Genomic DNA, 27,384 nt, shown 5'->3' on the forward strand with positions numbered 1-27,384 from the left:
AAGTCCTGAAACCACAGATTTGATATCGCATGTACCACTTCAATGCAACAATCTACAGCATGACAGTGATATGATAAGTAGATTTGACAACCCTCCTGCACATACCTATTAAAACATCATTCCATAAAAACTTCATTGAAATTGCCAATAGTGTCTCACACAGTCCCATTTTGCTTCCTGGATACATACAGATATCTGTTGTGTACATTTACCATTATTTCCAGTTTGTTCACTAAACAATGTGTAAAAAATTTTGGTGATTTTATTTTTTACTTTTAGTCTTTGTGGTCTCTAGATTTTATACAGAACTAGATCTGGCTCAAACTAACTGAACCATCAACAGTTGAATAAGTACACACAAGAAAGAAGACACACAGTTTCATAAAGTGCACGCCCACGTGCCCACACACACACACACACACACACACACACACACACACACACACACACACACACTGATGAGCCAAAATATTATGACCAACTCCTTAACAGCTTGTTTGTCCATCTTTGGAAGGAAATACATAACTGACTCTACATATCAGGCATCCGACAGTTTGTTTGTAGGTTTGTGGAGGTATGTTGCATTAGATGTCAATGCACAGGTCATGCAATTTGCGTAAATAATGGGCCATTGGTTTACATACGTGGTGATAACACCTGATAGCTACCCAGATGGGTTCCATGAGATTTACATCAGGTGAAATGGTTCAAATGGCTCTGAGCACTATGGGACTCCACATCTGTGGTCATAAGTCCCTTAGAACTTAGAACTACTTAAACCTAACTAACCTAAGGACATCACACACATCCATGCCCGAGGCAGGATTCGAACCTGCGACCGTAGCGGTCGCGCGGTTCTGGACTGAGCGCCCAGAACCGCTAGACCACCGCGGCCGGCTTACATCAGGTGAATTTGGTCACTGAGACATCAAGCGAGTTCACTATAATGCTCCTCAAGCCACTGTCATGCCATTCTGGCTCCAGGACACAGACAATTATACTGCTGAAAGAAGACTTCGTCATCAAGGAAGACATCAAGCATGAAGGGAGACAGGCGGTTCATAGCTGTCGCTGAGACTTCAGTAACTACCATAGGTCCCATGCAAGCACATGATGATGATGATGATGATGATGATGATGATGATGATGATTATTATTTGAGGTGAGGGGCGCTCGACACCTTGGTCATCAGCACCCTGACAAAAAGTCAGCATGCAAATCTCATGGGGGGTTACAAAGGCTGTCCCCACATGCAGAGCAGATCATAATGTATTAAAGTCAGCCTCCCTTCTCCACCAATCTAGGGACGAGGCCTGACAGTTCACAAAATTTCACCACCCTTATAACACTGGAATAAGTATCTGTGAGGATGGTGGACAGATCTCCATCGAGACTGAGGGCTGCCCTAATATCAGTATATAGGACACACATTACCACAATATGCTGAATGGAAAGTGGCACACTACATACTTCAGAGTGGTGGATCCTCCCACCAGAAGAGGAAGCAATGTGTTAAAGGGTTATGTCCAATGTGCAGTCTGGTAAGCAGAACCTCCTTCCATCGGTGAGGCTGACATGAAGTCCACCACACATCTGTGGTCTATTTGAGTGACCGCAGCTTGTTTTCTGTCACCTGCAACCATTCAGTCTCCCACTGACAAATGATGCGTCTGTCAGAAAATGAGATGATGGCGTGCAACAGGATGGGACACTGATGGACAGTGCCATCCTGACATGCTTCCTTGGCGACTTTGTCGGCCATGTCATTGCCCTGTATCCCATTGTGGCCAGGTACCCAGCAAAAGATCACCTCCTTGCCACGGTGTTGGAGCTGCTGTAAGGAGTCATGGGTGAGCTGAATCAGCTGGTCTATCCATTTGGTAAAGTCTGTGAACCCTCTCCAGTGCCACCAGAATGCCATAAACCTTTGCATTGTGATTTGTAAATTGTTCTGGGAGATGCACTTTAAAAATCCTATCAGGGAAAACAGCAGAACAACCAAGGAAATTCTCTTGCTGGGATCCATCTGTATAAACAATGATAAAACTGTGGTATGTACTTCAAATGGACAGAAACAAAGTTGTAAAAACATAATCTGGAGTACAAGTTTTCTTGGACTGTTCGAACTTAAAATCACTTTGAACCTCTGGAGATGCCAAGGCGGCAATGCCTTCCATCCCTGGCTGTGTATTTCGATGCCCAATAGAGCCAGATCCTTGAGACAGTCTGCAGTACATATCCCAAATAGTTTGGCTGCATGGGGTCGATTCTTGAACAGCCATTCAAAGGTGGGTTGGACCACGAAACTAAATGTCAATGACTGAGGTGACGCCAAGATTTTCACCACCTGTTGAGCCAAAAGGAGATGTTGCCGAATCCAGAGCGATGGTTCACCTGCCTCTGCACACAGACTCGGAACTCGGCTGAAACATGATCAAACAAATGCCCCATAAAACTGCAGGAGGCAGTACCTGTCAACTCCTCATGTTTTTCCGCTAAGGCATTTCAAAATATTCAATGAACAGAAGCCCTTTGTTCGTAGGTCTTTCAGGTGTGGGAGATGTCAATTTAGAGTCAAATAATAAACCCAAAAAGCACACAGTTTCTTGAAAACATAAAATATTGCCCCCCCCCCCCCCTCTTGTGAGCACTGGTTGGTTAAAACTTCGACGCTCACTGTTAAAATTGACACATGTTGTCTTCTCGGGTGAGAACCGAAAACCAGTTGTCCTGGCCTAGGTTTCTAGCTCCTAATGATCACATGTAGCTGCCTTGTCATTGTTATAAGATCAGAGGAAGAGTAGAAGACTGCAAAGTCATCCACAAAGAGCATTTGACAGGGCTTCTGACTGCAGAGGAAATGCCATTGGTAGCGATGGCAAACAATGTGACACTGAGGACACTGCCTTGGTGGACCCCATTATCTTGAACATAGCAGTCAGGCAACACATTGCCAACTGATATAAAAAATGCCGGTCCTCGAGAAAAGATTGGATAAGAAGTGGCAGGTGTCCACGCAGTCCCCATTCATGAAGTTGGCAAAGGATGTTGTACCTAGATAGTGTCATATGCTTTTCCGAGATCAAAAAACACAGAAACCAAATGGTTCCAGCATAAGGAGGACTCCTTTAACACCGTCTCCAGTAGAATTATAAGTTGTCAAGAGTGGAACGGTAGCGCCTGAAACCGCACCAGGAGTGGCTCAGGTGACCTCAGGATTCGAGCAGCCATATGAGGCGGCAGTTGACCATGCATTCAAGAGTCTTACTCACACAACTGATATGGGCTACACTCCGGTAACTGTTAGGGGCGCTATGGTCCTTACCCGATTTCCAGAATGGAATTAATATTGCCTTCTTCCAAGTCGTGGGCCACTGTCCACCAAACCACATCTGATTGCAACAAGAGAGGAGCTGTCCTTTCGCTTCAGGGCACAGATGACAAAGCACTGCATAATGGATCTCGTCAGGTCCTGGAGCAGTGTCTCTGGCTACAGACAAAGCTGATTCTAGTTCCCACATGGAGAATGGAAGGTTGTAGACTTCCTGATTAAATGAGAAGAAATTGAGCTTCCTCACCTCTGCAGTCTTATGGAACACCTGAAAAGCAGGAGCTTGTCTGGATGACATAGTAACAGTAAAGAAGTGTTCAGCTAATACCTGAGCCATGTTTTCTGGCATGTTCACCAAGACCCCATTACTTAACAAGGCCATAACAGGACATGTAATGCCCTTGCCTGAAATTCATCTTATTGATTCCCAAACTTGTGCAGAGGAAGTGGACCGATTAATGGAAGTCGTGAATTCCCTCCAGGAAGCACTCTTCTGTTTTTTTATCACTCGCCTCACATGTGCTCTCGCAGATCTGAAAGCATAAAGGTTTCCTGTAGTTTGAAGTTCCATAGAGCTGTTCGTCTGGCCCCGATTGCCAATCGACAGTCGCCATTCCACCAAAGTACAGGCCGCCGTCTGAGGTGGTTCCTAGACTGGGGGATGGACTCTGCGGCAGCCAGTTGGATCTCACAAGTGATATGGGCCACTGTCTCCTGTGCACAATCCTTTTGTTTAAAACTAGCCTGTCAAATGTACTGTAAACAATTTGCCCTTTGTATCATCCATCTGCATCATGGTCTCCTGTCAGCCACCATCCTAGTCTGCCAATGGATCCATACTGGTAAGTGGTCACTAGAATAGAAATCTGGAGTCACTTCCCGCTGAACTGAGTCTGCAATAGCTGTGGAACAAAAACAAAGGTCAATGGCTGAAAAAGACCCTGTAGCTGTAGAAAAGTGTGTCATCTGACCCACGTTCAGACGGCAGATATTCTCAGAACGGGCGAGTCACTCGATCATCCGACCGCTGGAGCAAGTGGCTGTTGGGTCCCACAGCACACTGTGTGCATTGAAGTATCCCACGAGGAGGAATGGGCATGGGAGCGCCCAGAAGAGTTCTGCCAGTATGTCTACATCTAAAGCATCATTAGGTGGATGGTACAAAGAACACACTGTGATATTAAAGAGTGCGAGAACTTTCACGGCGATCGCTTGCATGGTCGTGGTAAGAGGGACAGTGGAGGAGTGGCATCTGTCATCAGTGAAAACAGCCAATCCACCTTTAGCCCTGTCTCCAATAGTATCATGCTGACTTTTTGTCAGGGTGCTGATGACCAAGGTGTCGAGCGCATGCGACCGGTGGTGGCATGTATGGGTGGTAGCCCCATAATGCAGGTGTGTCGGTAACTTTAAGATGCATTTCTTGCAAGCAGATGCAGAATGGTTTCTCCTGGACCAGGAGCTGCAATTCTTCCAAATGTGAGCGATACCCGTTTGAATTCCACTGCAATACAGAAGTCCCTGTGGAAGCCATTGTTTAGCAACGGCTGTTCTTTTCTTTCTCCTTCGGAGGTGGTGATTGACCAGGGAGGTCACAGGGAATGTTAGCCAGTTCCCGGCTCTCCAGTTCCTCTGATTGGAAGTCCATATCCTCAAGAGCACAGTTCCCACCAGAGAGGGAGAGAGCTCATCGATCCGAAGGTTTAATTACAGGTTTCTTGAACTTGGAACTAGTTTTGGAAGAACATTTTTCTTTACCAATGGGAGGAGGTGGTTGCCTGGGTTGTGGGGACAGCTTAGTTGGCTTCTGATGGTGTGTACTGGTATGCGGCTTAGATGGTAATTCCATTGTTGATGGCTTCCGAATGACTTCAGTTTCAAGTGAAGCGGTTCCCCCACAGGTACACCAACAAGTGCAGGTGCTCATACTCAAATCTGTGGTCTAAGTCTGTGCAGCAGCACCACACTTAGCAATTGGCGTCTTAAAGGCTGATGCAAAATAAGTAGCAAAAAAACAGAGGTTGCATAGCTTTGAAAGCTTTTTTAGCATCACCGTAGTGTATGTGTCTCTTGACTTCCAACTCCTGAATTCTCCTTTCCTCACTGTAAACCTCACACTTTCTGAACCACACTGGGTGACCCCCGGAGCAGTTTACACATTTCAGAGGAAGTGTACAAGAATTACCCGATTCACGAGCTGAGCCTCCACAATTGCCACATGTAGCCCTCCCATTACATCCCCTAGTGGTATGGCCAAATCTTTGACATTTGTTGCATCACATTGGGTTCGGAACAAATGGGCAAACCTTAACACGGGTATAGTGTGCAAGGATATGTTCAAGTAATTCTGGAGTACTAAACATTAGAATAAATGTTGCTGATTTTTCCAGTTTACCATTGACTCTCCTCATAGAGTTCTGCACACAGCAGGCGGCTACACGGGTAGCAGGGGTTGTGTGGCGAGGACTGGGCAGTTTTTTAAGTTAGATGGCCTCGGGCAAGTACAGAAAGAGCAACAGCCTCAAAGGGTGCGGGGCAAAGTCAGGACATGTGGGGACCAAGCAGCAATCGGTATTGTAATTGTAAACTGTCGAAGCTGTGTTGGTAAAGTACTGGAACTTCAAGTGCTGATAGAAAGCACTGAAGCTGAAATTGTTATAGGTACAGAAAGCTGGCTGAAGCCAGAGATAAATTCTGCCAAAATTTTTAAAAAGGCACAGACGGTGTTTAGAAAGGATAGATTGCATGCGACCGGTGGTGGCATGTTTGTCACTGTTAGTAGTAGTTTATCCTGTAGTGAAATAGAAGTGGATAGTTCCTGTGAATTACTATGGGTGGAGGTTATACTCAACAACCATTAGGTTAATAATTGGCTCCTTTTACTGAAATCCCAACTCAGCAGCATTAGTGGCAGAGCAACTGAGAGAAAATCTGGAATATATTTCACATAAATTTCCTGAGCATGTTATAGTCTTAGGTGGAGATTTCAATTTATCAGATATAGACTGGGACACTCAGATGTTTAGGACAGGTGGTAGGGACAGAGCATCGAGTGACATTATACTGAGTGCACTATCCGAAAATTACCTCGAGCAATTAAACAGAGAACTGACTCGTAGAGATAACATCTTGGACCTACTGATAACAAACAGACACGAACTTTTCGACTCTGCAAGCGCAGAACAGAGAATCAGTGATCATAAGGCCGTTGCAGCATCCCTTAATATGGAAGTAAATAGGAATATAAAAAAAGGGAGGAAGGTTTATCTGTTTAGCACGAGTAATAGGAGGCAGATTTCAGACTATTTATTATTTATTTATTTATTTATTTATTTATTTATTTATTTATTGTTCCGTGGGACCAAATTAAGGAGAAGTCTCCATGGTCATGGAACGAGTCAATACATGGAATTATAACACGATAGTAGAAACAGATGAAATTAAATATAAAAAAAACATATTCAGGCAATAAGTCTTAAGTTTAAATAAAGAAAATCAGCAATGTAACACTGGAATTTGCTTAATTTTTTAGCTCTTCCAGGAGCTCCTCGACAGAATAGAAGGAGTGAGCCATGAGGAAACTCTTCAGTTTAGACTTAAAAGAGTTTGGGCTACTGCTAAGATTTTTGAGTTCTTGTGGTAGCTTATTGAAAATGGATACAGCAGAATACTGCACTCCTTTCTGCACAAGAGTCAAGGAAGTGCATTCCACATGCAGATTTGATTTCTGCCTAGTATTAACTCAGTGAAAGCTGCTAACTCTTCGGAATAGGTTAATATTGTTAACAGCAAACGACATTAAAGAAACTATATACTGTGAGGGCAATGTCAGAATTCCCAGACTATTGAATAGGGGTCGACAAGAAGTTCTCGAACTTACACCACATATAGCTTGAACAGCCCGTTTTTGAGCCAAAAATACCCTTTTTGAATCAGAAGAATTACCCCAAAAAATAATACCATACGACATAAGTTTATGAAAATATGCGAAGTAGACTACTTTTCGTGTTGAACTGTCACTTATTTCAGATACTGTTCTAATGGTAAATAAAGCAGCATTTAGTTTCTGAACAAGATCCTGGACGTGGGCTTTCCACAACAGCTATCTATCTGAACGCCTAGGAACTTGAACTGTTCCGTCTCGCTTATAATATGCCCATTCTGTCTGATCAAAATATCAATTCTTTTTGAATTGTAAGCTAGAAACTGTAAAAACTGAGTCTTACTGTGATTTAGCAGCAAATTATTTTCCACAAGCCACGAACTTATTTCATGAACTACATTATTTGATACTGTTTCAATGTTACACACAAGATCATTCACTACCAAGCTGGTGTCATTAGCAAACAGAAATATTTTTGAATCACCTGTAATACTAGAAGGCATATCATTTATACAGGGTGTTACAAAAAGGTACGGCCAAACTTTCAGGAAACATTCCTCACACACAAATAAAGAAAAGATGTTATGTGGACATGTGTCACGAAACGCTTAATTTCCATGTTAGAGCTCATTTTTGTTTCGTCAGTATGTACTGTACTTCCTCGATTCACCACCAGTTGGCCCAATTGAAGGAAGGTAATGTTGACTTCACGTCATCAACACAGATTTTCTGTGGAATGTTTCCTGAAAGTTTGACCGTACCTTTTTGTAACACCCTGCATAAATAAGAAACAGCAGTGGCCCCAGCACCGACCCTTGGGGAACGCCCCACTTAACAGTGCCCCATTGGGACTGAACATCACTACCACTCTCAATATTGCGGAGAATTACCTTCTGCTTTCTGTTCTTAAAGTAAGAGGCGAACCAATTGTAAGCTACTCCCCTTACTCCATAATGGTCCAACTTCCGCAGTAATATTTTGTGGTCAACACAGTCAAAAGCCTTTGTTAAATCAAAGAAAACACCTAGTGTTCACAACCTTTTATTTAATCCGTCCAAAACCTCACAGAGAAAAGAGAATATAGCATTTTCAGTTGTTAAACCATTTCTAAAACCAAACTGTACATTTGACAGCAAATTATGTGAATTTAAATGCTCCAGTAACATTGTATATACAACCTTCTCGATAACTTTAGCAAACATCGATGGCATAGGAATAGGTCTATACTTGTCAACATTATCCCTGTCTCCCTTTTTATAAAGTGGCTTCACTACCGAGTACTTTAATCGGTCAGGAAACCGACCACTCTTAAAGGAAAAGTTACAGATATGGCTAAGTACTGGGCTAACATACATAGAACAATACTTCAGTATTCTGCTAGATACCCCGTCATATCCATGAGAGTTCTTGGTCTTTAGTGATTTAATTATTAACTCAATCTCCCTCTTGTCAGTATCATGGAGGAGCATTTCAGGTAACAGTCTCAGAACACTTTTTTCTAAGAGCGCTATGTGATTCCCTGTTGGGACTAGGTTTCTATTTAGTTCACCTGCTATATTCAGAAAGTGATTATTAAATATTGTACATATACGCAACTTATCAGTAACACGGACATTCCCACTACGCACTGATTCCATATCCTCAACCCGTCTCTGCAGACCAGCCACTTCCTTTATGACTGACCATATGGTTTTAATTTTATCCTGAGACTTAGCTATTCTATCTGCATACCACATAATTTTTGCCTTCCAAATAACATTTTAAGCACCTTACAATACTGTTTGTAATGGGCTGCTGCATTTAGATTCTGACTGTTTCTAACGTTTTGATATAATTGCCACTTTGTTCTACAAGATATTCTTATCCCTCTAGTCAGCCACCCAGGCTGCCTGTTTGTGCTAGTACCCTGTTTTGAACGTTCTAACTGAAAGCAACTTTCAAAGAGCATGAGAAAAGCATTATATTTATCATCTACTGTATCAGCACTATAAACATCTTGCCACTCTTGTTCCTTGATAAGGTTTACAAAGGTCTCTACAGCAACTGGATCAGCTTTCCTAAACAGTTGATAACTATATTTAACATGTGTTGCAGCACAAAAATCTTTTAGAGTTAAAATTTGTGCATCATGATCTGAAAGGCCATTCACCTTTTTGCTAACAGAATGCCCTTCTAGTAATGAGGAATGAACAAAAATAATGTCTATGGTTGTTCTACTGTTCCCTTGCACTCTCGTTGAAAAGAATACGGTTTGCATAAGATTATACGAATTAAGGAGGTCTACCAGCATCCTTTTCCTTGCACAATCACTTATACAATTAATATTGAAGTCACCACACATAACTAACATTTTGTATTTCCTATAAAGTGAACCAAGAACGTCCTCTAGCTTTAGCAAAAATGTTGTGAAGTCAGAGTCTGGGGATCTATAAAAAACAACAGTTAAAAGTTTAGATCCTTTAAATTTAACCACACCTGCACAACATTCAAACACCTTTTCAGTGCAGTACTTTGAAACATCAACACTGCAAAGAGCTCCTAGAAAAGCTGCCAGCCAACCTGGTAAAGGAACCCTCTGAATTATCTCCTTATTTAAGAAGTGTTCAGATATACCAATAATTTCAGAGTCAACATCTATAAGCAGTTCACTAACTTTATCTCTAATACTTTGTATATTTTGATGAAATATACGAATTCCCTCATTACTCGGATACCTAAGCTTTGTCAAAAGTGGTTTCTTTGTTAGAGAGACTTCCCTTAAGCAGCAATACCTATCAGCTGACTTCAATCTAAAAAAGGTGCAGCTCTAACACCCACTACTACAGGAATTTTCCCATGAGTGATCCCACCACCCCCGCCTATGCTGTCACCTATAAGCTTTGCCAACCTCCCCTTCCCATACCTGTTGAGGTGCAGACCATGTCTAGTGAAACCCGTCCTGCTGATAGACTCCACCAACACCACTGAAATGTGACTCATGCTTTCTGTCATCAGCGCACCCCCAAGTCTCATGTTATTACGCCTGACGGCTGTATTAAGATGAGGCCGATTGTGATGCTGAAACAGTTCCACGAAATGCACATTCATGTTGCCAGTCTGAGTGGCTATCTTTTCCAGGTCACCATCTATGTCATACTCCCCATCCCTATCAATACTATTACCAGCCCCACCCACAATCACTACCTGATCCTCTTTAGTAAAATCCCTACATAACCCCCCTATGTGAACAGTCACCTGAGCCAATCCTGCATTAGGCTTCACAATGCTGGTGACCTGGTACTCACTCCCCAACACTTCCTGCAACTGCTGGCCTACACCTCTACCTAACAGATCAAAACGAAAATTTCTGTTCCGACACTGACAATGTTGAGTGTTTATGGAAAAAGTTCAAGGCAATCGTAAAATGCATTTTAGACAGGTACGAGCTGAGTAAAACTGTGAGGGACAGGAAAAACCCACCTTGGTTCAACAACAAAGTTAGGAAACTACTGCGAACGCAAAGAGAGCTTCACTGCAAATTTAAACACAGTCAAAATCTCTCAGACAAACAGAAGCTAAATGATGTCAAAGTTAGCGTAAGGAGGGATATGCGTGAAGCGTTCAGTGAAATTTGAAAGTAAAATTCTACATACTGACTTGACAGGAAATTCTGGTCTTACGTTAAATCAGTAAGTGGATCGAAACAGCTTATACAGACACTCTGGAATGATAATGGCATTGAAACAGAGGTTGACACGCATAAAGCTGAAATACTAAACACCTTTTTCCAAAGCTGTTTCACAGAGGAAGATCACACTGCAGTTCCTTCTCTAAATCCTTGCACAAACGAAAAAATGGCTGACATCGAAATAAGTGTCCAAGGAATAGAAAAGCAATTAAAATCACTCGACAGAGGAAAGTCCACTAGACCTGATGGGATACCAGTTTGATTCTACACAGAGTACACGAAAGAACTTGCCCCCCTTCTAACAGCCATGTACCGCAAGTCTCTAGAGGAACGGAAGGTTCCAAATGATTGGTAAAGAACACAGGTAGTTCCAGTTTTCAAGAAGGGTTGTCGAGCAGATGCGCAAAACTATAGGCCTATATCTCTGACATCAATCTGTTGTAGAATTTAAGAACATGTGGCTTGCTCGCGTATCATGTCATTTCTGGAAACCCAGAATCTACTCTGTAGGAATCAACATGGATTCCGGAAACAGCGATCGTGTGAGACCCAACTCGCTTTATTTGTTCATGAGACCCAGAAAATATTAGGTACAGGCTCCCAGGTAGATGCCATTTTCCTTGACTTCCGGAAGGCATTCGATATAGTTCCACACTGTCGCCTGATAAAGTAGGAGCCTACGGAATATCAGACCAGCTGTGTGGCTGGATTGAAGAGTTTTTAGCAAACAGAACACAGCATATTGTTCTCAATGGAGAGATGTCTACAGACATTAAAGTAACCTCTGGCATGCCACAGGGGAGTGTTATGGGACCATTGATTTGCACAATACATATAAATGACCTAGTAGATAGTGTCTGAAATTCCATGCAGCTTTTCGCGGATGATGCTGTAGTATACAGAGAAGTTGCAGCATTAGAAAATTGCAGCGAAATGCAGGAAGATCTACAGCGGATAGGCACTTGGTGCGGGGAGTGGCAACTGACCTTTAACATAGACAAATGTATTGCAAATACATAGAAAGAAGGATCCTTTATTGTATGATTATATGATAGCAGAACAAATACTGGTAGCAGTTACTTCTGTAAAATGTCAGGGAGTATGTGTACGGAACGATTTGAAGTGGAATGATCATATAAAATTAAATGTTGGTAAGGTGGGTGCCAGGTTGAGATTCATTGGGAGAGGCCTTAGAAAATGTAGTCCATCAACAAAGGAGGTGGCTTACAAAAAACTCGTTCGACCTATACTTGAGTATTGCTCATCAGTGTGGGATCCGTACCATGTCGGGTTGACAGAGGAGATAGAGAAGATCCAAAGAAGAGCGGCGTGTTTCGTCACAGGGTTATTTGGTAAGCAAGATGGCGTTACGGAGATGTTTGACAAACTAAAGTGGCAGACTCTGCAAGAGAGGTGCTCTGCATCGTGGTATAGCTTGCTGTCCAGGTTTTGAGAGGGTGCGTTTCTGGGTGAAGTATCGAATATATTACTTCCCCCTACTTATACCTCCCAATGAGATCACAAATGTAAAAATAAAGAGATTCGAGTACACACAAGGCTTTCCGGCAGTCGTTCTTCCCGCAAACCATATGTGACTGGAACAGGAAAGGGAGGTAATGACAGTGGCACGTAAAGTGCCCTCCGCCACACACCGTTGGGTGACTTGCGGAGTATAAATGTAGATGTAGATGTAGACGCCCATATTTTTCACATAACTCCACATATAGTCCACCTCCATCATATCAGAGTGGGTACCCACACCCTTACTAAAGTTAAATGCAACTCAAGATTCGACTGGGTAGTCACCTAAGGCCTTACATACCAGGAGCTTAGATATTTGGGTTGCATTAGCAGTTTCAACTTCAAGTGTTCCATTACGAAATTATTTGACACTTTTGAGGGACCCAGCAATACCTTACAATGCCTTGAGAATGTAGAAAAGGGATACCTTCTCAAAGGTTCCCCCTGTTCGTTTGATTATAAGGAGAGTGTTATGGCACACTAATGCCCTGTTACTATGACTCTGAAACAACTTTTCACGAGGACTAACCAACCGAGCTCTCTTTGATGAGTGGGTGTAGGCACTACCTGACGGTACACCCATCCCATCAGGAGTAGTAGTTTGATGAGACTAGTCCATACTGCTAGGGAAACAACCATCAACTCAGGTAGAGCCCTGCCTGCCTGAGCAAGCCTTGTACAACCAACTGGCAGGGGAAAGGGAGGGGGGGGGGGGGGCAGGCGCCCTAGAGGTTGCCCGCTAGAGACTGTTTTATCTCAACAGACATTTATCTCATCAGTACGTAGCACACCTTGAGGTTGGGGATTTTCTATAGAGGTGTGTAGCTTCCTCACAATCCAGGCGGTAATGCCAAGACCCCCTTCTTCAAAACACATAACATTCCACAGCATTATACTGCTCCCAACAGCTGTGTCCATAGTGTGCTGCACATTTCAAGCCACTGTTCACCTCAATGACAGTATTTGTGGAGACAACCATCAACCTAGTGTAGCAAAAATGTGATTTACCCAAAGAGTCGACATATTCCCATTGATTAGTGGTCAAATCATGGTGGTCCCGCACCCACTGTAATCATAACTGACGATGCCATAGGGTGAACATGTGAATGTCTGCTGCAGAGCTCCATGTTCAACAATGTACGATGAACAGTGTGCTCTGAAACACTTGTGCGTGCACCAGCATTGTGCTCTTTCGGCAGAGGTGTCACAGATCACTATCAATCCTACTTTACAGAGCATACAAGCCTCCGTACCCTACGTTCTGTGAAGAATCATGGATGTCCAACCATTCAAGGCCTAGTGGTAGCTTCACAAGAGTGGATCTTTCCATAGATGCTCACGACAGTAGAACATGAACATTCGACTAGCTTCGCTATTTTCAAGATAATCATTCATTGATTCTGGTTAATAATAATCTGACCTATGTCAATGTCACTTATCCCCATGGATTTCCCCATTTGCAGCCCATATCTTTGCTACAGTGTTCCCTCACCTGTGTCTGCTCTGCTTACATACTTTTTTTACTGTGTCACATGTCCACAACGCCAGCAGGTGACATCCAATGTCGCGGTGGGCAGTGTCATAATGTTTTGACTCATCAGTGTACTGTACAATGCCTTTCGTGTCTGGTACTAACAACAAAGTGGAGAGATGAAGAGGATTAGTGGTTAATGGCTTTCGTCAAAAAGAGGGCTTTGGGAATGGTGCAAAGGATTGGATTTCATAAAGATGGGACAGGAAATTAGTTGTGGTCTATCTAAACAAGCCATCCTGGGATCCACTTGAAGGGATACTCAAGTTTTGGAATTTTAACCCACCTACTTTCAAATGCAAGTCCAGTGCTGTAACCACTATGTCATCTCTCTCAGAGCTATTACCTACTGTCTCATAGTTTACAGTCATTTAATCTTATTCTCAAGCCAGTTTTTGTCTGTTATTCATTTATGGAAAACTCAAGCAGAAAACAAATAGTCTGCATTGTTACAACTATTCCCCTGTGCTCATTAGGAATTTTATCGCATAGGCCACACTAAACAGAAAAAGGAAATATTATGTTATATTATAGTCCCTCAAAACCATTACAGGCTTGCTTGTATGTAGAATTTTAATAAATGTAAAGATTACACGTCAAGTTGCAGACAGGCACAACAAAAGACGGTTACACATTGAGCTTTCAGCCAAAGTCTTCTTCACAGGGAAAAAAAACTCATACATTAACACCAGCAAGCACACCTCGAACACCCATGATTGCTATCTCTTGCTGCTTCTGCCAGAAAGGCCAAAGGCTTTGGCCAAAAGCTAATTGTGTAACAGTCTTTTTGTTGTGCCTGTCTGCAATTCAAATTTTCATCTTTACAATGCTCCTTTTTATAATATTGTTGATATTCCAAGGTGGACTTCCCACTGTTTGAATTTTAATAGTCTGTATTTAACATTTAACTTGTGTAATTTTATTATTACATAGTACTTCAACAAGCTAGTTATAATGTTAGTTTCTGCTCTGAAATTTACAGCAACATAATCTCACTATTACATAATTCTGAAATTAGATGGCTTTGATATCCAGTATGAAGACTAGTTTCATACAGCTCTCCATACTAGCCCATTCTGTAAAAGTATCTTCATCCCTACTCTAATACTTCAACCAACCTCCACTTGAATTTGGTTCATATCCTCTTTGCTAGGCATTATAAGACATTCTGCTGCCCAAATTGCAACATTTGTCTACCACTTTTATTGCTTCATTTCCTAATTTAATTCCTTCAGCATCACCTGATTAAATATTAATTAAATTAGCTAGTTATATGTAAGATTTTTGCATGAACTTAATTGTAACATAACACTATGAAATAAAAAATAAAATGGTTAGAAGTTGGAAATATTATGAACATGCAAAACAAACCTGACAATTGAGGGATTGCAAGAATGGTTGAAAAGTGCCAGGGTGGGGTACAAGCCACCACCAAGGAAAACAGACTTTGCAGTTCCATCCTTATTCAAGATTATCTCTGATATTTCATGAGCATTAAACTGAAGAAATTGTAGGTGATGAAACAGCAGACCTCCAATGAATGCTTCATTCTCAGTTAATTTGCCTTCAATTTTGTCCTCAGATATGCTGGTTCCTGCATTGAATATTGAATTAAGTAATTTAATTTGTTACTAAGGAAGTCAAAGGAACATAATTATCAAGATAGTGTTTCTACAGCATTTACAGTATAACATGTATTTGATTGTTTACTCTGTCACATTTCCTGTTTTTGTATACAGTTAACACACAGCACAAGAAGATTAATATTTCTTTTATTTTCTAATATTATTCTACTATATGGGGAATTTTTTTTTATAGTTTTCTTCTTATGTTTTCCCTACAGTCAAATATGAACATATACATAGGGTGCAACATCATGATATGTAGTTTTACTTCAAAGCTGATATACAATCATACAGCTGACCTAGCTGGATGTGCACGCATGGAATGTCAATCTGCATGTCGGTCACTTATACGAATTTAATAATAATAATGTTGGTTGGGGACTGACCGTGACAGCAAGCAGCATTTGTAATTTTACAAAACAGACAATTGAAGCATATCATAACTTAATGAAGGACTCTATACACTCTGGACATAATTATATACCACAATCAAAATCAGTGTGGGACATATCACACATATTATAACTTGAAACTTTTTTTTTAATATTATTATTGCAATGAGTTAATTTGTAAGTATATCTTCCTTTCTTAATGTAAAATCTACAAGATGTCTCTCTTAAGAGTGGTCAGGTGCATTTTCTCCTTTGTTTTGGCAGATATTTGCAATTCCGTTTTTGTAATGTGTAGCTACTCATCTAATCTTACATGCTATGCCCAGTGCCATTGGGAAGTGTCGGTTTGTTTCCCATTACAAATAAAATTATTTCTAAAGTGGAATTTTATGTACCTATTCAATGGAAAATTCCCAAATTAGTCTAATGCTACATTCCTTTTAACGATATCTGTTAATAGGGGTGTAAAACACGAAAAAGTACCAGTGCTCCAGCAGCAACTGAGCAGCACTGCTGCCAGGTGGCAGCAGTCACTGTGGGCCAGGGCAGTGTTGTCACTGCTGAAGTACTGGTTATTCTTCATGTTTTACCATTCCTCTTAATGCAGACCGACAAAACATATCGTGCTGAATTAATTTGGGAACACTCTATTGAATGGGCATTAAAAATCACATTTTGCTTGTAAAATGAAATAAACTGAGTTTCTGTCAACAACTGGTGTCGCATAAAAGACATGACGATCAGTACTTGTTTTGGCTGACTTCAGCTACAAACTGCAGAAATAAAATAACAAATATGGGCTGAAACACCAGAGAAAATATGCCTGACAACTCTTAGAAGTCACATCCTTAATAATTTACCTTTCTACTAACACTGCCTATATTGTCAAACGTATTTGCAACCAGCAAATCTGAAATATATCTGTCACACAGGGGCTGTCAAACTAGTGGTTTGAGACAGTTATAAGACAATGCTTTCAGTACTGTAAGTCTCTAATTCATTTGTGTAGTAAAATTGATATTATAGTTCAAGGGTAGCTAATTCTGAAAATTGAACTCAGAAATTAAACCGACACTTCCCAATGACACTGGGCATTCCATGTAAGATTAGATGAGTAGCTACACATTACAAAAACGAAATTGCAAATATGCATATGCAAATTCTCAAGACAGAATTCTGAAATGACTTATTTCAAATTCACACTACGGCAAATTGGTTTCGAGTGCAATCGACCACTATGGTGTTAATGTAAAGTTGGCTTTCCAGTTAACCCTCAAGCGGGTGTGCCGTTTTCAATAACGTGAGCAGGCGTGTGGCACACTTTGTACATATGTGAAGAATAGCCATCTCTACGTTACAGAGGTAAACATGTATGATCAAAATCACAATTAAATTTTTGTTTAATTAAACAACAATAAAATACACTTACATAACATGAGCTAGAGCACTATTTAATTAAGTAATAACGAAATAAACTTTCATTACATCACTCTGTTGCCTCAGACAGGCATTACCCCACAATAATGACTCACTCAAACCATTAAACAGTGCAGTTGCATCGTCTTCCAGCCAACCACTTATTCAATTACTAATAATCTAGTAGACAAGTGCCTCATTGTGAGATTGTGCTGCTAGCTCTGGGTCGTTTTCTTGCATGAAATGTAAATTTTTTCTCAGCTAGGTGACTGTTTATTTTATATTACGGCTGCTCACTTGGACATATGACAACGTAATTTATTACTGTGTTAGCTGAAGTAATAATGAAGGAATAGGTATGAGCTCAAAATTGTGAAACAACAACGGAACAGTGTAAAACAATTTTATTTGTGGTGGGCACACTTTATACATAGGCACTTGGGGGTTAATCTTCAAACCTCTATGTATGTCTTAGTAGTGCATCTACATAGCCACTTGACACACTATGCAAGCCAGATAAAACAGGCCATTACACATTATGACTTAAATATTATTTCCACACACGAGTCTTCAATGCATCATCCCCTCCCTCCACCACACCTTTCAAAAAAGAAATAATCGAGAGGTGTTAAGGTGGGTAACTGTGATAGTGTGATGACTAAATTACTGGTTTCCATCTCCTAAATTTGTGCATGGCATGCACCTAGTTGAAGCCCATGTTTAACAAGTGTAAGAGACTGCTGATGTTCTCTGTGCTGACCACTGCTTAATTAAAATAAATTATAGCTGCAATAAAATGTTTTCTCCTCCTTCCAACATTAGACTTTATTTTTAAACATGTCCATTACTATAAAATAATTATGCACCATTTCTAAATGATCAACTTGTCAGCACCAGGAATATTTTTTTAAAGACAGCTCAAGTGGGGTAAATACCAAAAAATATTCCTTGAGAAAGAGACCAGTATAATGAGCTCTTTTCAAAGTTTACTTCACTATCCACGTACTGTATGGTTCACTACTCAATTTGTCTTTGGAGGTTTGCTCAGGTGGATTTTTAAAACATACCATTTTTCAGAGACACATCAGGTATGGTAGATCTGGGATACACACAACTCTATCCATCGTTGAGATGAATTATTAGGTGTATTAGAAACAACAACACCCTTCATGACAGAAGTTGGGTTTGTTGTGTGGGCGACTGAAAAGTTCCCAACGGAAATGCCGAATCTCATCCTCGGTATGGGCAGTGGTGTGTGGACTGTGTTGTCATGGAATAGGACTACACAGAATTACAGTTTTCTGCATCACCAACTTTGGATACACTGTCGCACATTGGTATGAATTTTGCAGTACATGTCAGCTGTAATTGTTGACCCATTGTTGTTGTTGTGGTCTTCAGTCCTAAGACTGGTTTGCTGCAGCTCCCCACAGTACTCTAGCCTGTGCAAGCCTCTTCATCTCCAAATAACTACTGCAATCAACATCCTTTGGATGTACCTACCATATTTTTGCCACCAACAGTTCCCTCCAATACTAAGTTGGTGATCCGTTGACATCTCAGAAAGTGTCCTACCAATTGATCCCTTCATTTAGACAAGTTATGCCAGATCTTTCTTTTCTCCCCACTTCTATTCAGCATTTCCTAATTAGTTACACAATTTACCCATCTAATCTTCGGCATTCTTCTGCAGCACCACATTTCAAAAGCTTTCCAAATTGTTTATCGTCCACATTTCATTTCCGTACAACGAATTCAGAAAAGACTTCCAAACACTTAAATCTATATTCAATGTTAAATTTCTCTTCTTCAGAAATGGTTTTCTTGCTATTGCCTCTTCACTTTGACCATCGTCAGTTATTTTACTGTTCAAATACCAAAATTCATCTACTGCTTTTAGTGTCTCATTTCCTAACCTGATTCCCTCAGCATCACGTGATTTAATTCAACAGCAATCCAATATCCTTGTTTTGCTTTTGTTATTGTTCATCTTATATTCTCCTTTCAAGACTCACGTTCACTGGAATCAACCAAAAGAATATAACTTTCACCCCAGAAGATGGTAGTAATAATTGAGGGGCCTAGTGGAAAAGGGGCACATGCCACCAGAGTATGCTGTGTCAGGAAATGGGAATTAAGGAAATATGATTTTGTATAGTAATGTGAACTCCTGCTGTGATACCAATAGTTGTTACAGTAACTAGATGGTGTGTTGCAGATACTGTTAAATATTAGGCCACTTTATTACCATTTAAAGTACAGAAAATGAAATCCTTGACATGTAGATACATTACATAGCATGTCATTAATAGTCAAACTCCTCATCAATGTTTTCCTGTTCCACTGTATTGTCACTACCAACACTTATCAATGACTGATAAAAACTTGTATATATTGGAGGCACAAATTGCAGTAAACTTTGAAGGTCTTTGAATTTTGCTGCCTTAATTTGATGTCCATTTGGATACTTAGGAATTAACTGGCAGTCTACAAGCTCATAAATCATCCACGACACTTCTGTTGCTCTTTCTTATAGGTTCATCCCATTTTGCTGGAGTGTACACAGCCTATGTCTTTCTTTTCAGCTCCAAAATCCCTGTCACATGGCAGGAACACGTGACCTCGGAGGAGAAATTTGTGCTCAACAAAATCAAAACATTTTTCATCTAGGAGGTACAACCACAGACCCACAATAATATAGTTTTTATTTTGTCCAACACACAAATCAGAATAAATGACAAGCCTCTGATGACGCTCTTCCTTCACCGTGTCTGAAGCCTTTAAAATGCTGCCAGCTACTTCATCGGCACCTCTAGATACAACATTCTCAGGCCAGGAGTTTCAGTTCCTCCACATGAGTCCTGAACCCATTCATGTTCCATTGTAGTACGGAAGCAATGTCATCGGTGCGGTTTTAATTTACCCCTATCTTTGCACCAGGGAGGTGAAGCACTTGAAGAGCGAGGGGGAGTGGAGGGGCTGCCTGGATCCAACGTATCTAACTCCATGATATCTTTCTCATCAGTCAGACAGGAAAGAATGACCCAAATGTTGTGAGCCTTTCCCTGCACCCTGTCCCTTCGAGGATGAGGGGGAAAGGGGGTGATGGGAGGCACTCCCATTTTCTTGTACCTTCTGAACGCTCGCTGCGGAACTGTTGTTGGCCTTTCCTGGTGCGGCTGCCTGGATTGCTTTGTCCTTACTCTTTTTCCCTTGACATGTACATGTGCAAGTACAGGTGCTTGTGGTGGATATAGGCACACTAGTCATTTTCTGCATTGAAGCATCCGCCTTGGGAATAGGTTTCTGCATCATGGGGGTAAAGTCTAAATCACGGCCTCTGGTAGTCACGGCAGTGGGTCTCTAATGCTCACAGGTTAGCAATGCATCAGCTATGTGTAGCTCATGGGATGATAGTTCCACCTAACCAGTGGCAAAAAAATGGTTAATGTATTTCTACATACAAGCAACAACGAAATTTATAATCTTGGTAGTCATAAATATTTGGCTGTTCCCTCCAAAAATGTTGTGATTTCCAAGGCTGTGGTTGCAGTGGGCCTGGGAACACAGCTGTATTCTCCTAACAGATAGCGGATTTCACATTTATATAGATGTGAGAATGTGGCAATATTCCTTCGTCTCTTGCTTCCAAACATGTAATCTGCCCACAACTCTCTCATTGGCTGCATAAAACTGGCAGCTGACACAAACCCTTTAATTCCTATTGTTCCTATTTGAGAGCACTGGATCAGTGCTGCACGAAATGTGTAAGTATGCTACTAGCATCTATCTAGACTTTTACCACCTCCAGCAGAAATTTATACTATTGTTGAGTAATGACCAATTTTGAAATCAGCCCAGTTACAACTAAAAATGTGATACGGCAAACTGCAGTTTAATCATGGTAGGTGTTCATAAAAAGCCAAGGTCCATTGTATACATTCCTACTGTTAGCAGCACAATGAAATTTGCTGCCCATTCACCAATCCCTCCCATTTCAAATTCTTCAAAATAAATCAGCATGTGACCTCAATTTACATCTGTAAATGTAAGACAATTCATATAATAATCTATTACCCAATTTAAATACACTGACCACAGCAGTAATAGATTTATCTGTGAATATAAGATGACTGTACCTTTCAAATGACAAATTTGGGAAAAAATTACTCATCTTTTAATCAGATAAATACAGTAATTCTCCTGAAGACCTACATATGTGTGATTAGCTGGTTAATTTTTTGGGCATTCATTGGAAAAATGATTAAATTTTGATACCACTGTGGCAACATTGTAAGAAGTATGAAATAATTCTGAAAATTCAGGCAACTGTGGTTCGAGCGACGATAGTATTGGCAGTATGAGTCCTGAACAAGAATACCTTAGTTGTCCTACAAAACCATGTGCCCCAATAGCTTTCACTGACAAAGAAAACACTGTGACTTTATGGCCACACAAAGAAGGGGAAAAAGTTTAAGCAGTGTATGAAGTCAGTTGTGCTTCGTAAAATCTGAATGTGAGTTGTACAAATATAAGGAAGAATTAGACAAAGAAAGAATACACAGCAAATGAATTGTATATGAGACAATGTATCATTACCAAAAGAGATGTATGAGGCCAGACCCCCTGAGATGCAAGTGAGATGAACATTGCTGATTTACAGACTTAGTTGAGCTGGTTCAGAAAGTGAGGGAAGCCATACAATCACAAAATTTACTTCAAATAAATGTGCAAAGCAGCTAGTATTAATAGGTAATACTGTAGATAAATTCACAGTTGATGTGAAGATGGAGCTTCCTGTTATCCATGCAACTGCTGTGTTTAACACTGGTCACTTAGGTATTATGAAAAAACTGAGTGCAAACTGCACGAGTGTGCGTGTATGTGTGGTAGAGAGAAAGAATTGGCTGTGCAATTTATGACTGTAGTGACATTAGTACACAATAATGTCAGTGACAAGTATGTGTGGATTATTACTGCCACATCTTAATAACTTTCTTCATGAACCTCAAGGGAAATTAGGACAAAAAATTAAAAAGGGGCTCTTTATTTGCAAAAATATTTTAATTAACATATCCAAATCAGGAAAAATGAGAAAGAGCGATATGCATTCCCCCCAAGACCAACTAATGTGATTATGAAACTGTCTAACAATATAATTTCTGGGACCTCTTCGAATTATTATAAAATGATTAAGTGTATGTACTGTTTGATTTCAACAATTTCAATTCCCAATTGAAGCGATAAAAGACATCCATAATGTGAAGTCAAAACCTAGTGTGACTTTGTTCTCTTTTAGGTGTCTTTGTAATAATTCTACGTGCAAAAGTTTAGCTGTCTATATGAACTGGAAGTGTACAAAAAAATAATGATGTATGATATTTTTGGTATGTTAAAACTTCAACAGTTTTTTTTTTAATACTTGTAGTCCATGCTAGCAGTTACAATGTTAACATTGCATTTCTTTTAGTGTCTTCTCCCTGTGTAAACAGTTTCATGACATCCTACAAAATGTCAGATTAGACCACTTTCCTGCGAGTTAAATTCCAAACCTCTTTAAAATGTCTTATAAAGTTAGAGCATGTGCCACTGTTGACTGTGTGATTTGTATGGCAGACTGAGAGCATTTAGCGTAGCAGCCTCTTTGGTGCCATTTGAGAAAAGTAGGCTATGCTTCAGCATTAGGTGTCATCATCTCCCAGTAAGCTGTAGATATGAAAAATACTGCTCACATTATTCATTTCTGTTGGAAGCATGCTGGAAACAGATGCTGTAGATTAATGTACATTAGCGAAGGCGGGTAATGGATGTATAGATTGGCTTTCTGACTTCATCTCATGGATGTTAAACAATCTAACATTCTCCCAAGTTCCAACAGGCAGCACATGTAGTGGAATGTAAACATAGAATTCTGGGTCTGTTTAACTGTGGTCTACATATCTTTCACACTGTTCTAATTACTTTTTTCTCAACTATGGATTTTGTACTTTATAATAAATAGAATGAAAGTAGACAAATATACTACAATTCATTGATCAATTCTCCAAACAGCCAAGAGATGTGTCAAGACATGGTATGCAAAATTGATGATGGTAAAAACTTCACACATTTAAAAACTATTACTGGTAACTGAAAGTTTTGTTAGTGTAATTAAGTTGTCATTTTCAAAACACACTAGTTAGCTCCTTTTTCTCTTAAGGTATGTAGACAAATAGAGTAAGAGTTGATATATTTCTTGCCATCAGCTAAATTACAACTTTTTTATCCTTAACAATCTACAAAAATGTCTTACTCAAAATGACAGCTGTCTTCAAACTAACAAAGAAAGTGACATGAAAAATGAAAACAGAACAGCAAGCCTTGAAGGCTAGTGAATCCTACTCCACAAGGTAGCAAAATTTTCAGTATTCATGTTTCAAACCCCAAATGTACTTTCAACTAACCAGAGCAATCAAAATAGTCTGTCATTTTTAAACATCGCAGAAGCAGCACAGCCATACTGGTACGAAGTAACAGGTCTGCTACTCCTCTCTGCTGTGAATGTGTAACTAAATTGTAGACAGCCTTGTAATCAGAGCTGCAATATTGTTCACCTTCCTGACCCTGAAACACAAAACATACATACTTACATTGTAATGCAAGATTTTTGTTTCATACATAAACATTAAAAACAAAAAATACCTTTGTTAAGCTGTCTTTCAAACCCAAGAAATATTGCAGTCCTTTCTGTGATATTATTCGTAAAGCCATCAGGCACGTAATAGATGCACCTGAATCCCACAGTATTTGCAATATTCCACATTCCGTTTTATGATGGGATTCTAGAGCCCTGTCTCTGCAAAAATTACTACAAAAAGCAATGGCACTACAATTTGGGCAGGGCACAGGATATGAAAACCTGAAAAAAGAACAAGAGCACAAAGAATCAAAATTATTTTAAACTGTAAATTTCAACTGCAGACAGACTTACACAATGGGGTCTACAACTATAGCATTTATCAAAGAAAAATTTAATAGGTGCTTCATTAACAAATTTGTGGAGAACTTTTAATCTTATTCACTCAGATGTAATACATTTAATTTGCACAAGAAGCCCAGTTAATAGTACAAAGTTTACTGCAAATACACAAAGACTGTCTGTATTACAGCACAGAAATTTTGTATAGATCTTCCAAACATGAACATTTAAAGATTATTTTTATGTTCTATCATTTTATACAATTACCAAGCAATGCTAATATTACAAGTATCACTGAACAACAGTGAAAGCATATGCAGAAGTTTGCACGTTTTCTTCCTCATTTGATGGTCTACATATACACTCCTGGAAATTGAAATAAGAACACCGTGAATTCATTGTCCCAGGAAGGGGAAACTTTATTGACACATTCCTGGGGTCAGATACATCACATGATCACACTGATAGAACCACAGGCACATAGACACAGGCAACAGAGCATGCACAATGTCGGCACTAGTACAGTGTATATCCACCTTTCGCAGCAATGCGGGCTGCTATTCTCCCATGGAGACGATCGTAGAGATGCTGGATGTAGTCCTGTGGAACGGCTTGCCATGCCATTTCCACCTGGCGCCTCAGTTGGACCAGCGTTCGTGCTGGACGTGCAGACCGCGTGAGACGACGCTTCATCCAGTCCCAAACATGCTCAATGGGGGACAGATCCGGAGATCTTGCTGGCCAGGGTAGTTGACTTACACCTTCTAGAGCACGTTGGGTGGCACGGGATACATGCGGACGTGCATTGTCCTGTTGGAACAGCAAGTTCCCTTGCCGGTCTAGGAATGGTAGAACGATGGGTTCGATGACGGTTTGGATGTACCGTGCACTATTCAGTGTCCCCTCGACGATCACCAGTGGTGTACGGCCAGTGTAGGAGATCGCTCCCCACACCATGATGTCGGGTGTTGGCCCTGTGTGCCTCGGTCGTATGCAGTCCTGATTGTGGCGCTCACCTGCACGGTGCCAAACACGCATACGACCATCATTGGCACCAAGGCAGAAGCGACTCTCATCGCTGAAGACGACACGTCTCCATTCGTCCCTCCATTCACGCCTGTCGCGACACCACTGGAGGCGGGCTGCACGATGTTGGGGCGTGAGCGGAAGACGGCCTAACGGTGTGCGGGACCGTAGCCCAGCTTCATGGAGACGGTTGCGAATGGTCCTCGCCGATACCCCAGGAGCAACAGTGTCCCTAATTTGCTGGGAAGTGGCGGTGCGGTCCCCTACGGCACTGCGTAGGATCCTACGGTCTTGGCGTGCATCCGTGCGTCGCTGCGGTCCGGTCCCAGGTCGACGGGCACGTGCACCTTCCGCCGACCACTGGCGACAACATCGATGTACTGTGGAGACCTCACGCCCCACGTGTTGAGCAATTCGGCGGTACGTCCACCCGGCCTCCCGCATGCCCACTATACGCCCTCGCTCAAAGTCCGTCAACTGCACATACGGTTCACGTCCACGCTGTCGCGGCATGCTACCAGTGTTAAAGACTGCGATGGAGCTCCGTATGCCACGGCAAACTGGCTGACACTGACGGCGGCGGTGCACAAATGCTGCGCAGCTAGCGCCATTCGACGGCCAACACCGCGGTTCCTGGTGTGTCCGCTGTGCCGTGCGTGTGATCATTGCTTGTACAGCCCTCTCGCAGTGTCCGGAGCAAGTATGGTGGGTCTGACACACCGGTGTCAATGTGTTCTTTTTTCCATTTCCAGGAGTGTAGATTAGTAATGAAATAAACAAGCCTCTTGTTTCAGTAATATTGTAATACAAATTAGAACAACGCACACAGTTCTTGCAATGATTCATGCTGCAACATGGCAAAATGCAAAACACACAAGTTGAATGTTAATGGATACTCGAGTCTTACAACCTGGTACAGACAGTGTAGTTTGCAACTAGAGTACAGGGAAACAGCAGCACAGTCATAAATAATAGTTTTATGTATTGTTCTCTTGTTGAAGAGTACCATGTGAATACAACTGTAGGGGTCTGTGGTAGAAAGTACTAATCCTCAGTTTAGTAAAGACTGGTCTGATCACACTATCTATTGTGCTTTTGAGTACACCATGTTGGTAACAAGTAGTTCCATTTGTACCACTAGATAAAGCTGTCTACTAGATATTGTTTTGTCTAAATGTATTTATGTTCTTGTCTTTGAATTTAATCAAACCTAAAACATTCAATGACACAGAATGACTCTCTCATCGGTTAGCACTTCCTTCCACCAACCCCTCCAATTAGTAATGGCCTGCCAGATAATGAAGCACAGATATTTACACTGAAAGGAATCAAGGAAGAGCCATGCTCCAAGGCTGTATACAAAACATTCAGATATATGGATTCACATGCAATGCAGACATCTAATACCAATCTCAAAAAACACTCTTGAGAAAAAGTCTACAGTAGAGACAACATGGATGAACATACAACATTTTTACAGCAATTTATCACTTTTTTCAACAGACATTCATTAAAATATTGCAAGCAAAACAGGAGAATATGCAACCAGTTTTGATAAATAATGGGATCAGAATGTCGTATATGAGGATGCAGGATCTGTCTCTTAAAGTTAAGAATTATCACAGCTCAGTCACAGAATCTAAAGACAGATAACACTGCAAAATGCTATGGAATTATATCAAAAAGGTTAAAACAATGCATTATACATAAAGGATAGGCAGCTTTTAGACATAAATTAAAAACTTATATGTTGTGAAAGCAGTATCAGGGCAGAAGGTACCTACTCAACATTTTACATCTCTCTGGTGGAAGAATGAAATTGTTAAGTGACTCACCCTGGTCCTGCAAAATATTTAACAACCACTGCTTGTCAATAAACAATGTTTTATCGGTACTGGCAAGGATGTGCAACTTTTACAAGGAACAAAAGGAAGATTAGGGTTTAACATCCCATTTATCATGAGATCGTCAGAGATGGAGGAAATAGGCCATTTCCTCCTCAAAGGAACCATCTCAAAATTTGCCTTAGCCAAT

General features: G+C 40.8%; 1 protein-coding gene across 1 annotated transcript in view; it reads right to left on the bottom strand.

Moving 5' to 3' along the window:
• LOC126248055 (SET and MYND domain-containing protein 4-like) overlaps positions 1–27,384 on the bottom strand; it is a 131,403-nt gene that overhangs the window by 65,616 nt on the left and 38,403 nt on the right. Inside the window, exons 5-7 of the mRNA XM_049948693.1 lie at positions 24,048–24,264; positions 23,810–23,969; positions 15,305–15,527 (exon numbers count right to left, since the gene is read on the bottom strand). Of these exons, the coding sequence (XP_049804650.1) occupies positions 15,305–15,527; positions 23,810–23,969; positions 24,048–24,264 (600 nt within the window). The remainder of the gene's footprint in view (positions 1–15,304; positions 15,528–23,809; positions 23,970–24,047; positions 24,265–27,384) is intronic.

Source organism: Schistocerca nitens, chromosome 3, assembly GCF_023898315.1.
Source record: "Schistocerca nitens isolate TAMUIC-IGC-003100 chromosome 3, iqSchNite1.1, whole genome shotgun sequence".
NCBI classification, from domain to species: Eukaryota; Metazoa; Arthropoda; class Insecta; order Orthoptera; family Acrididae; genus Schistocerca; species Schistocerca nitens.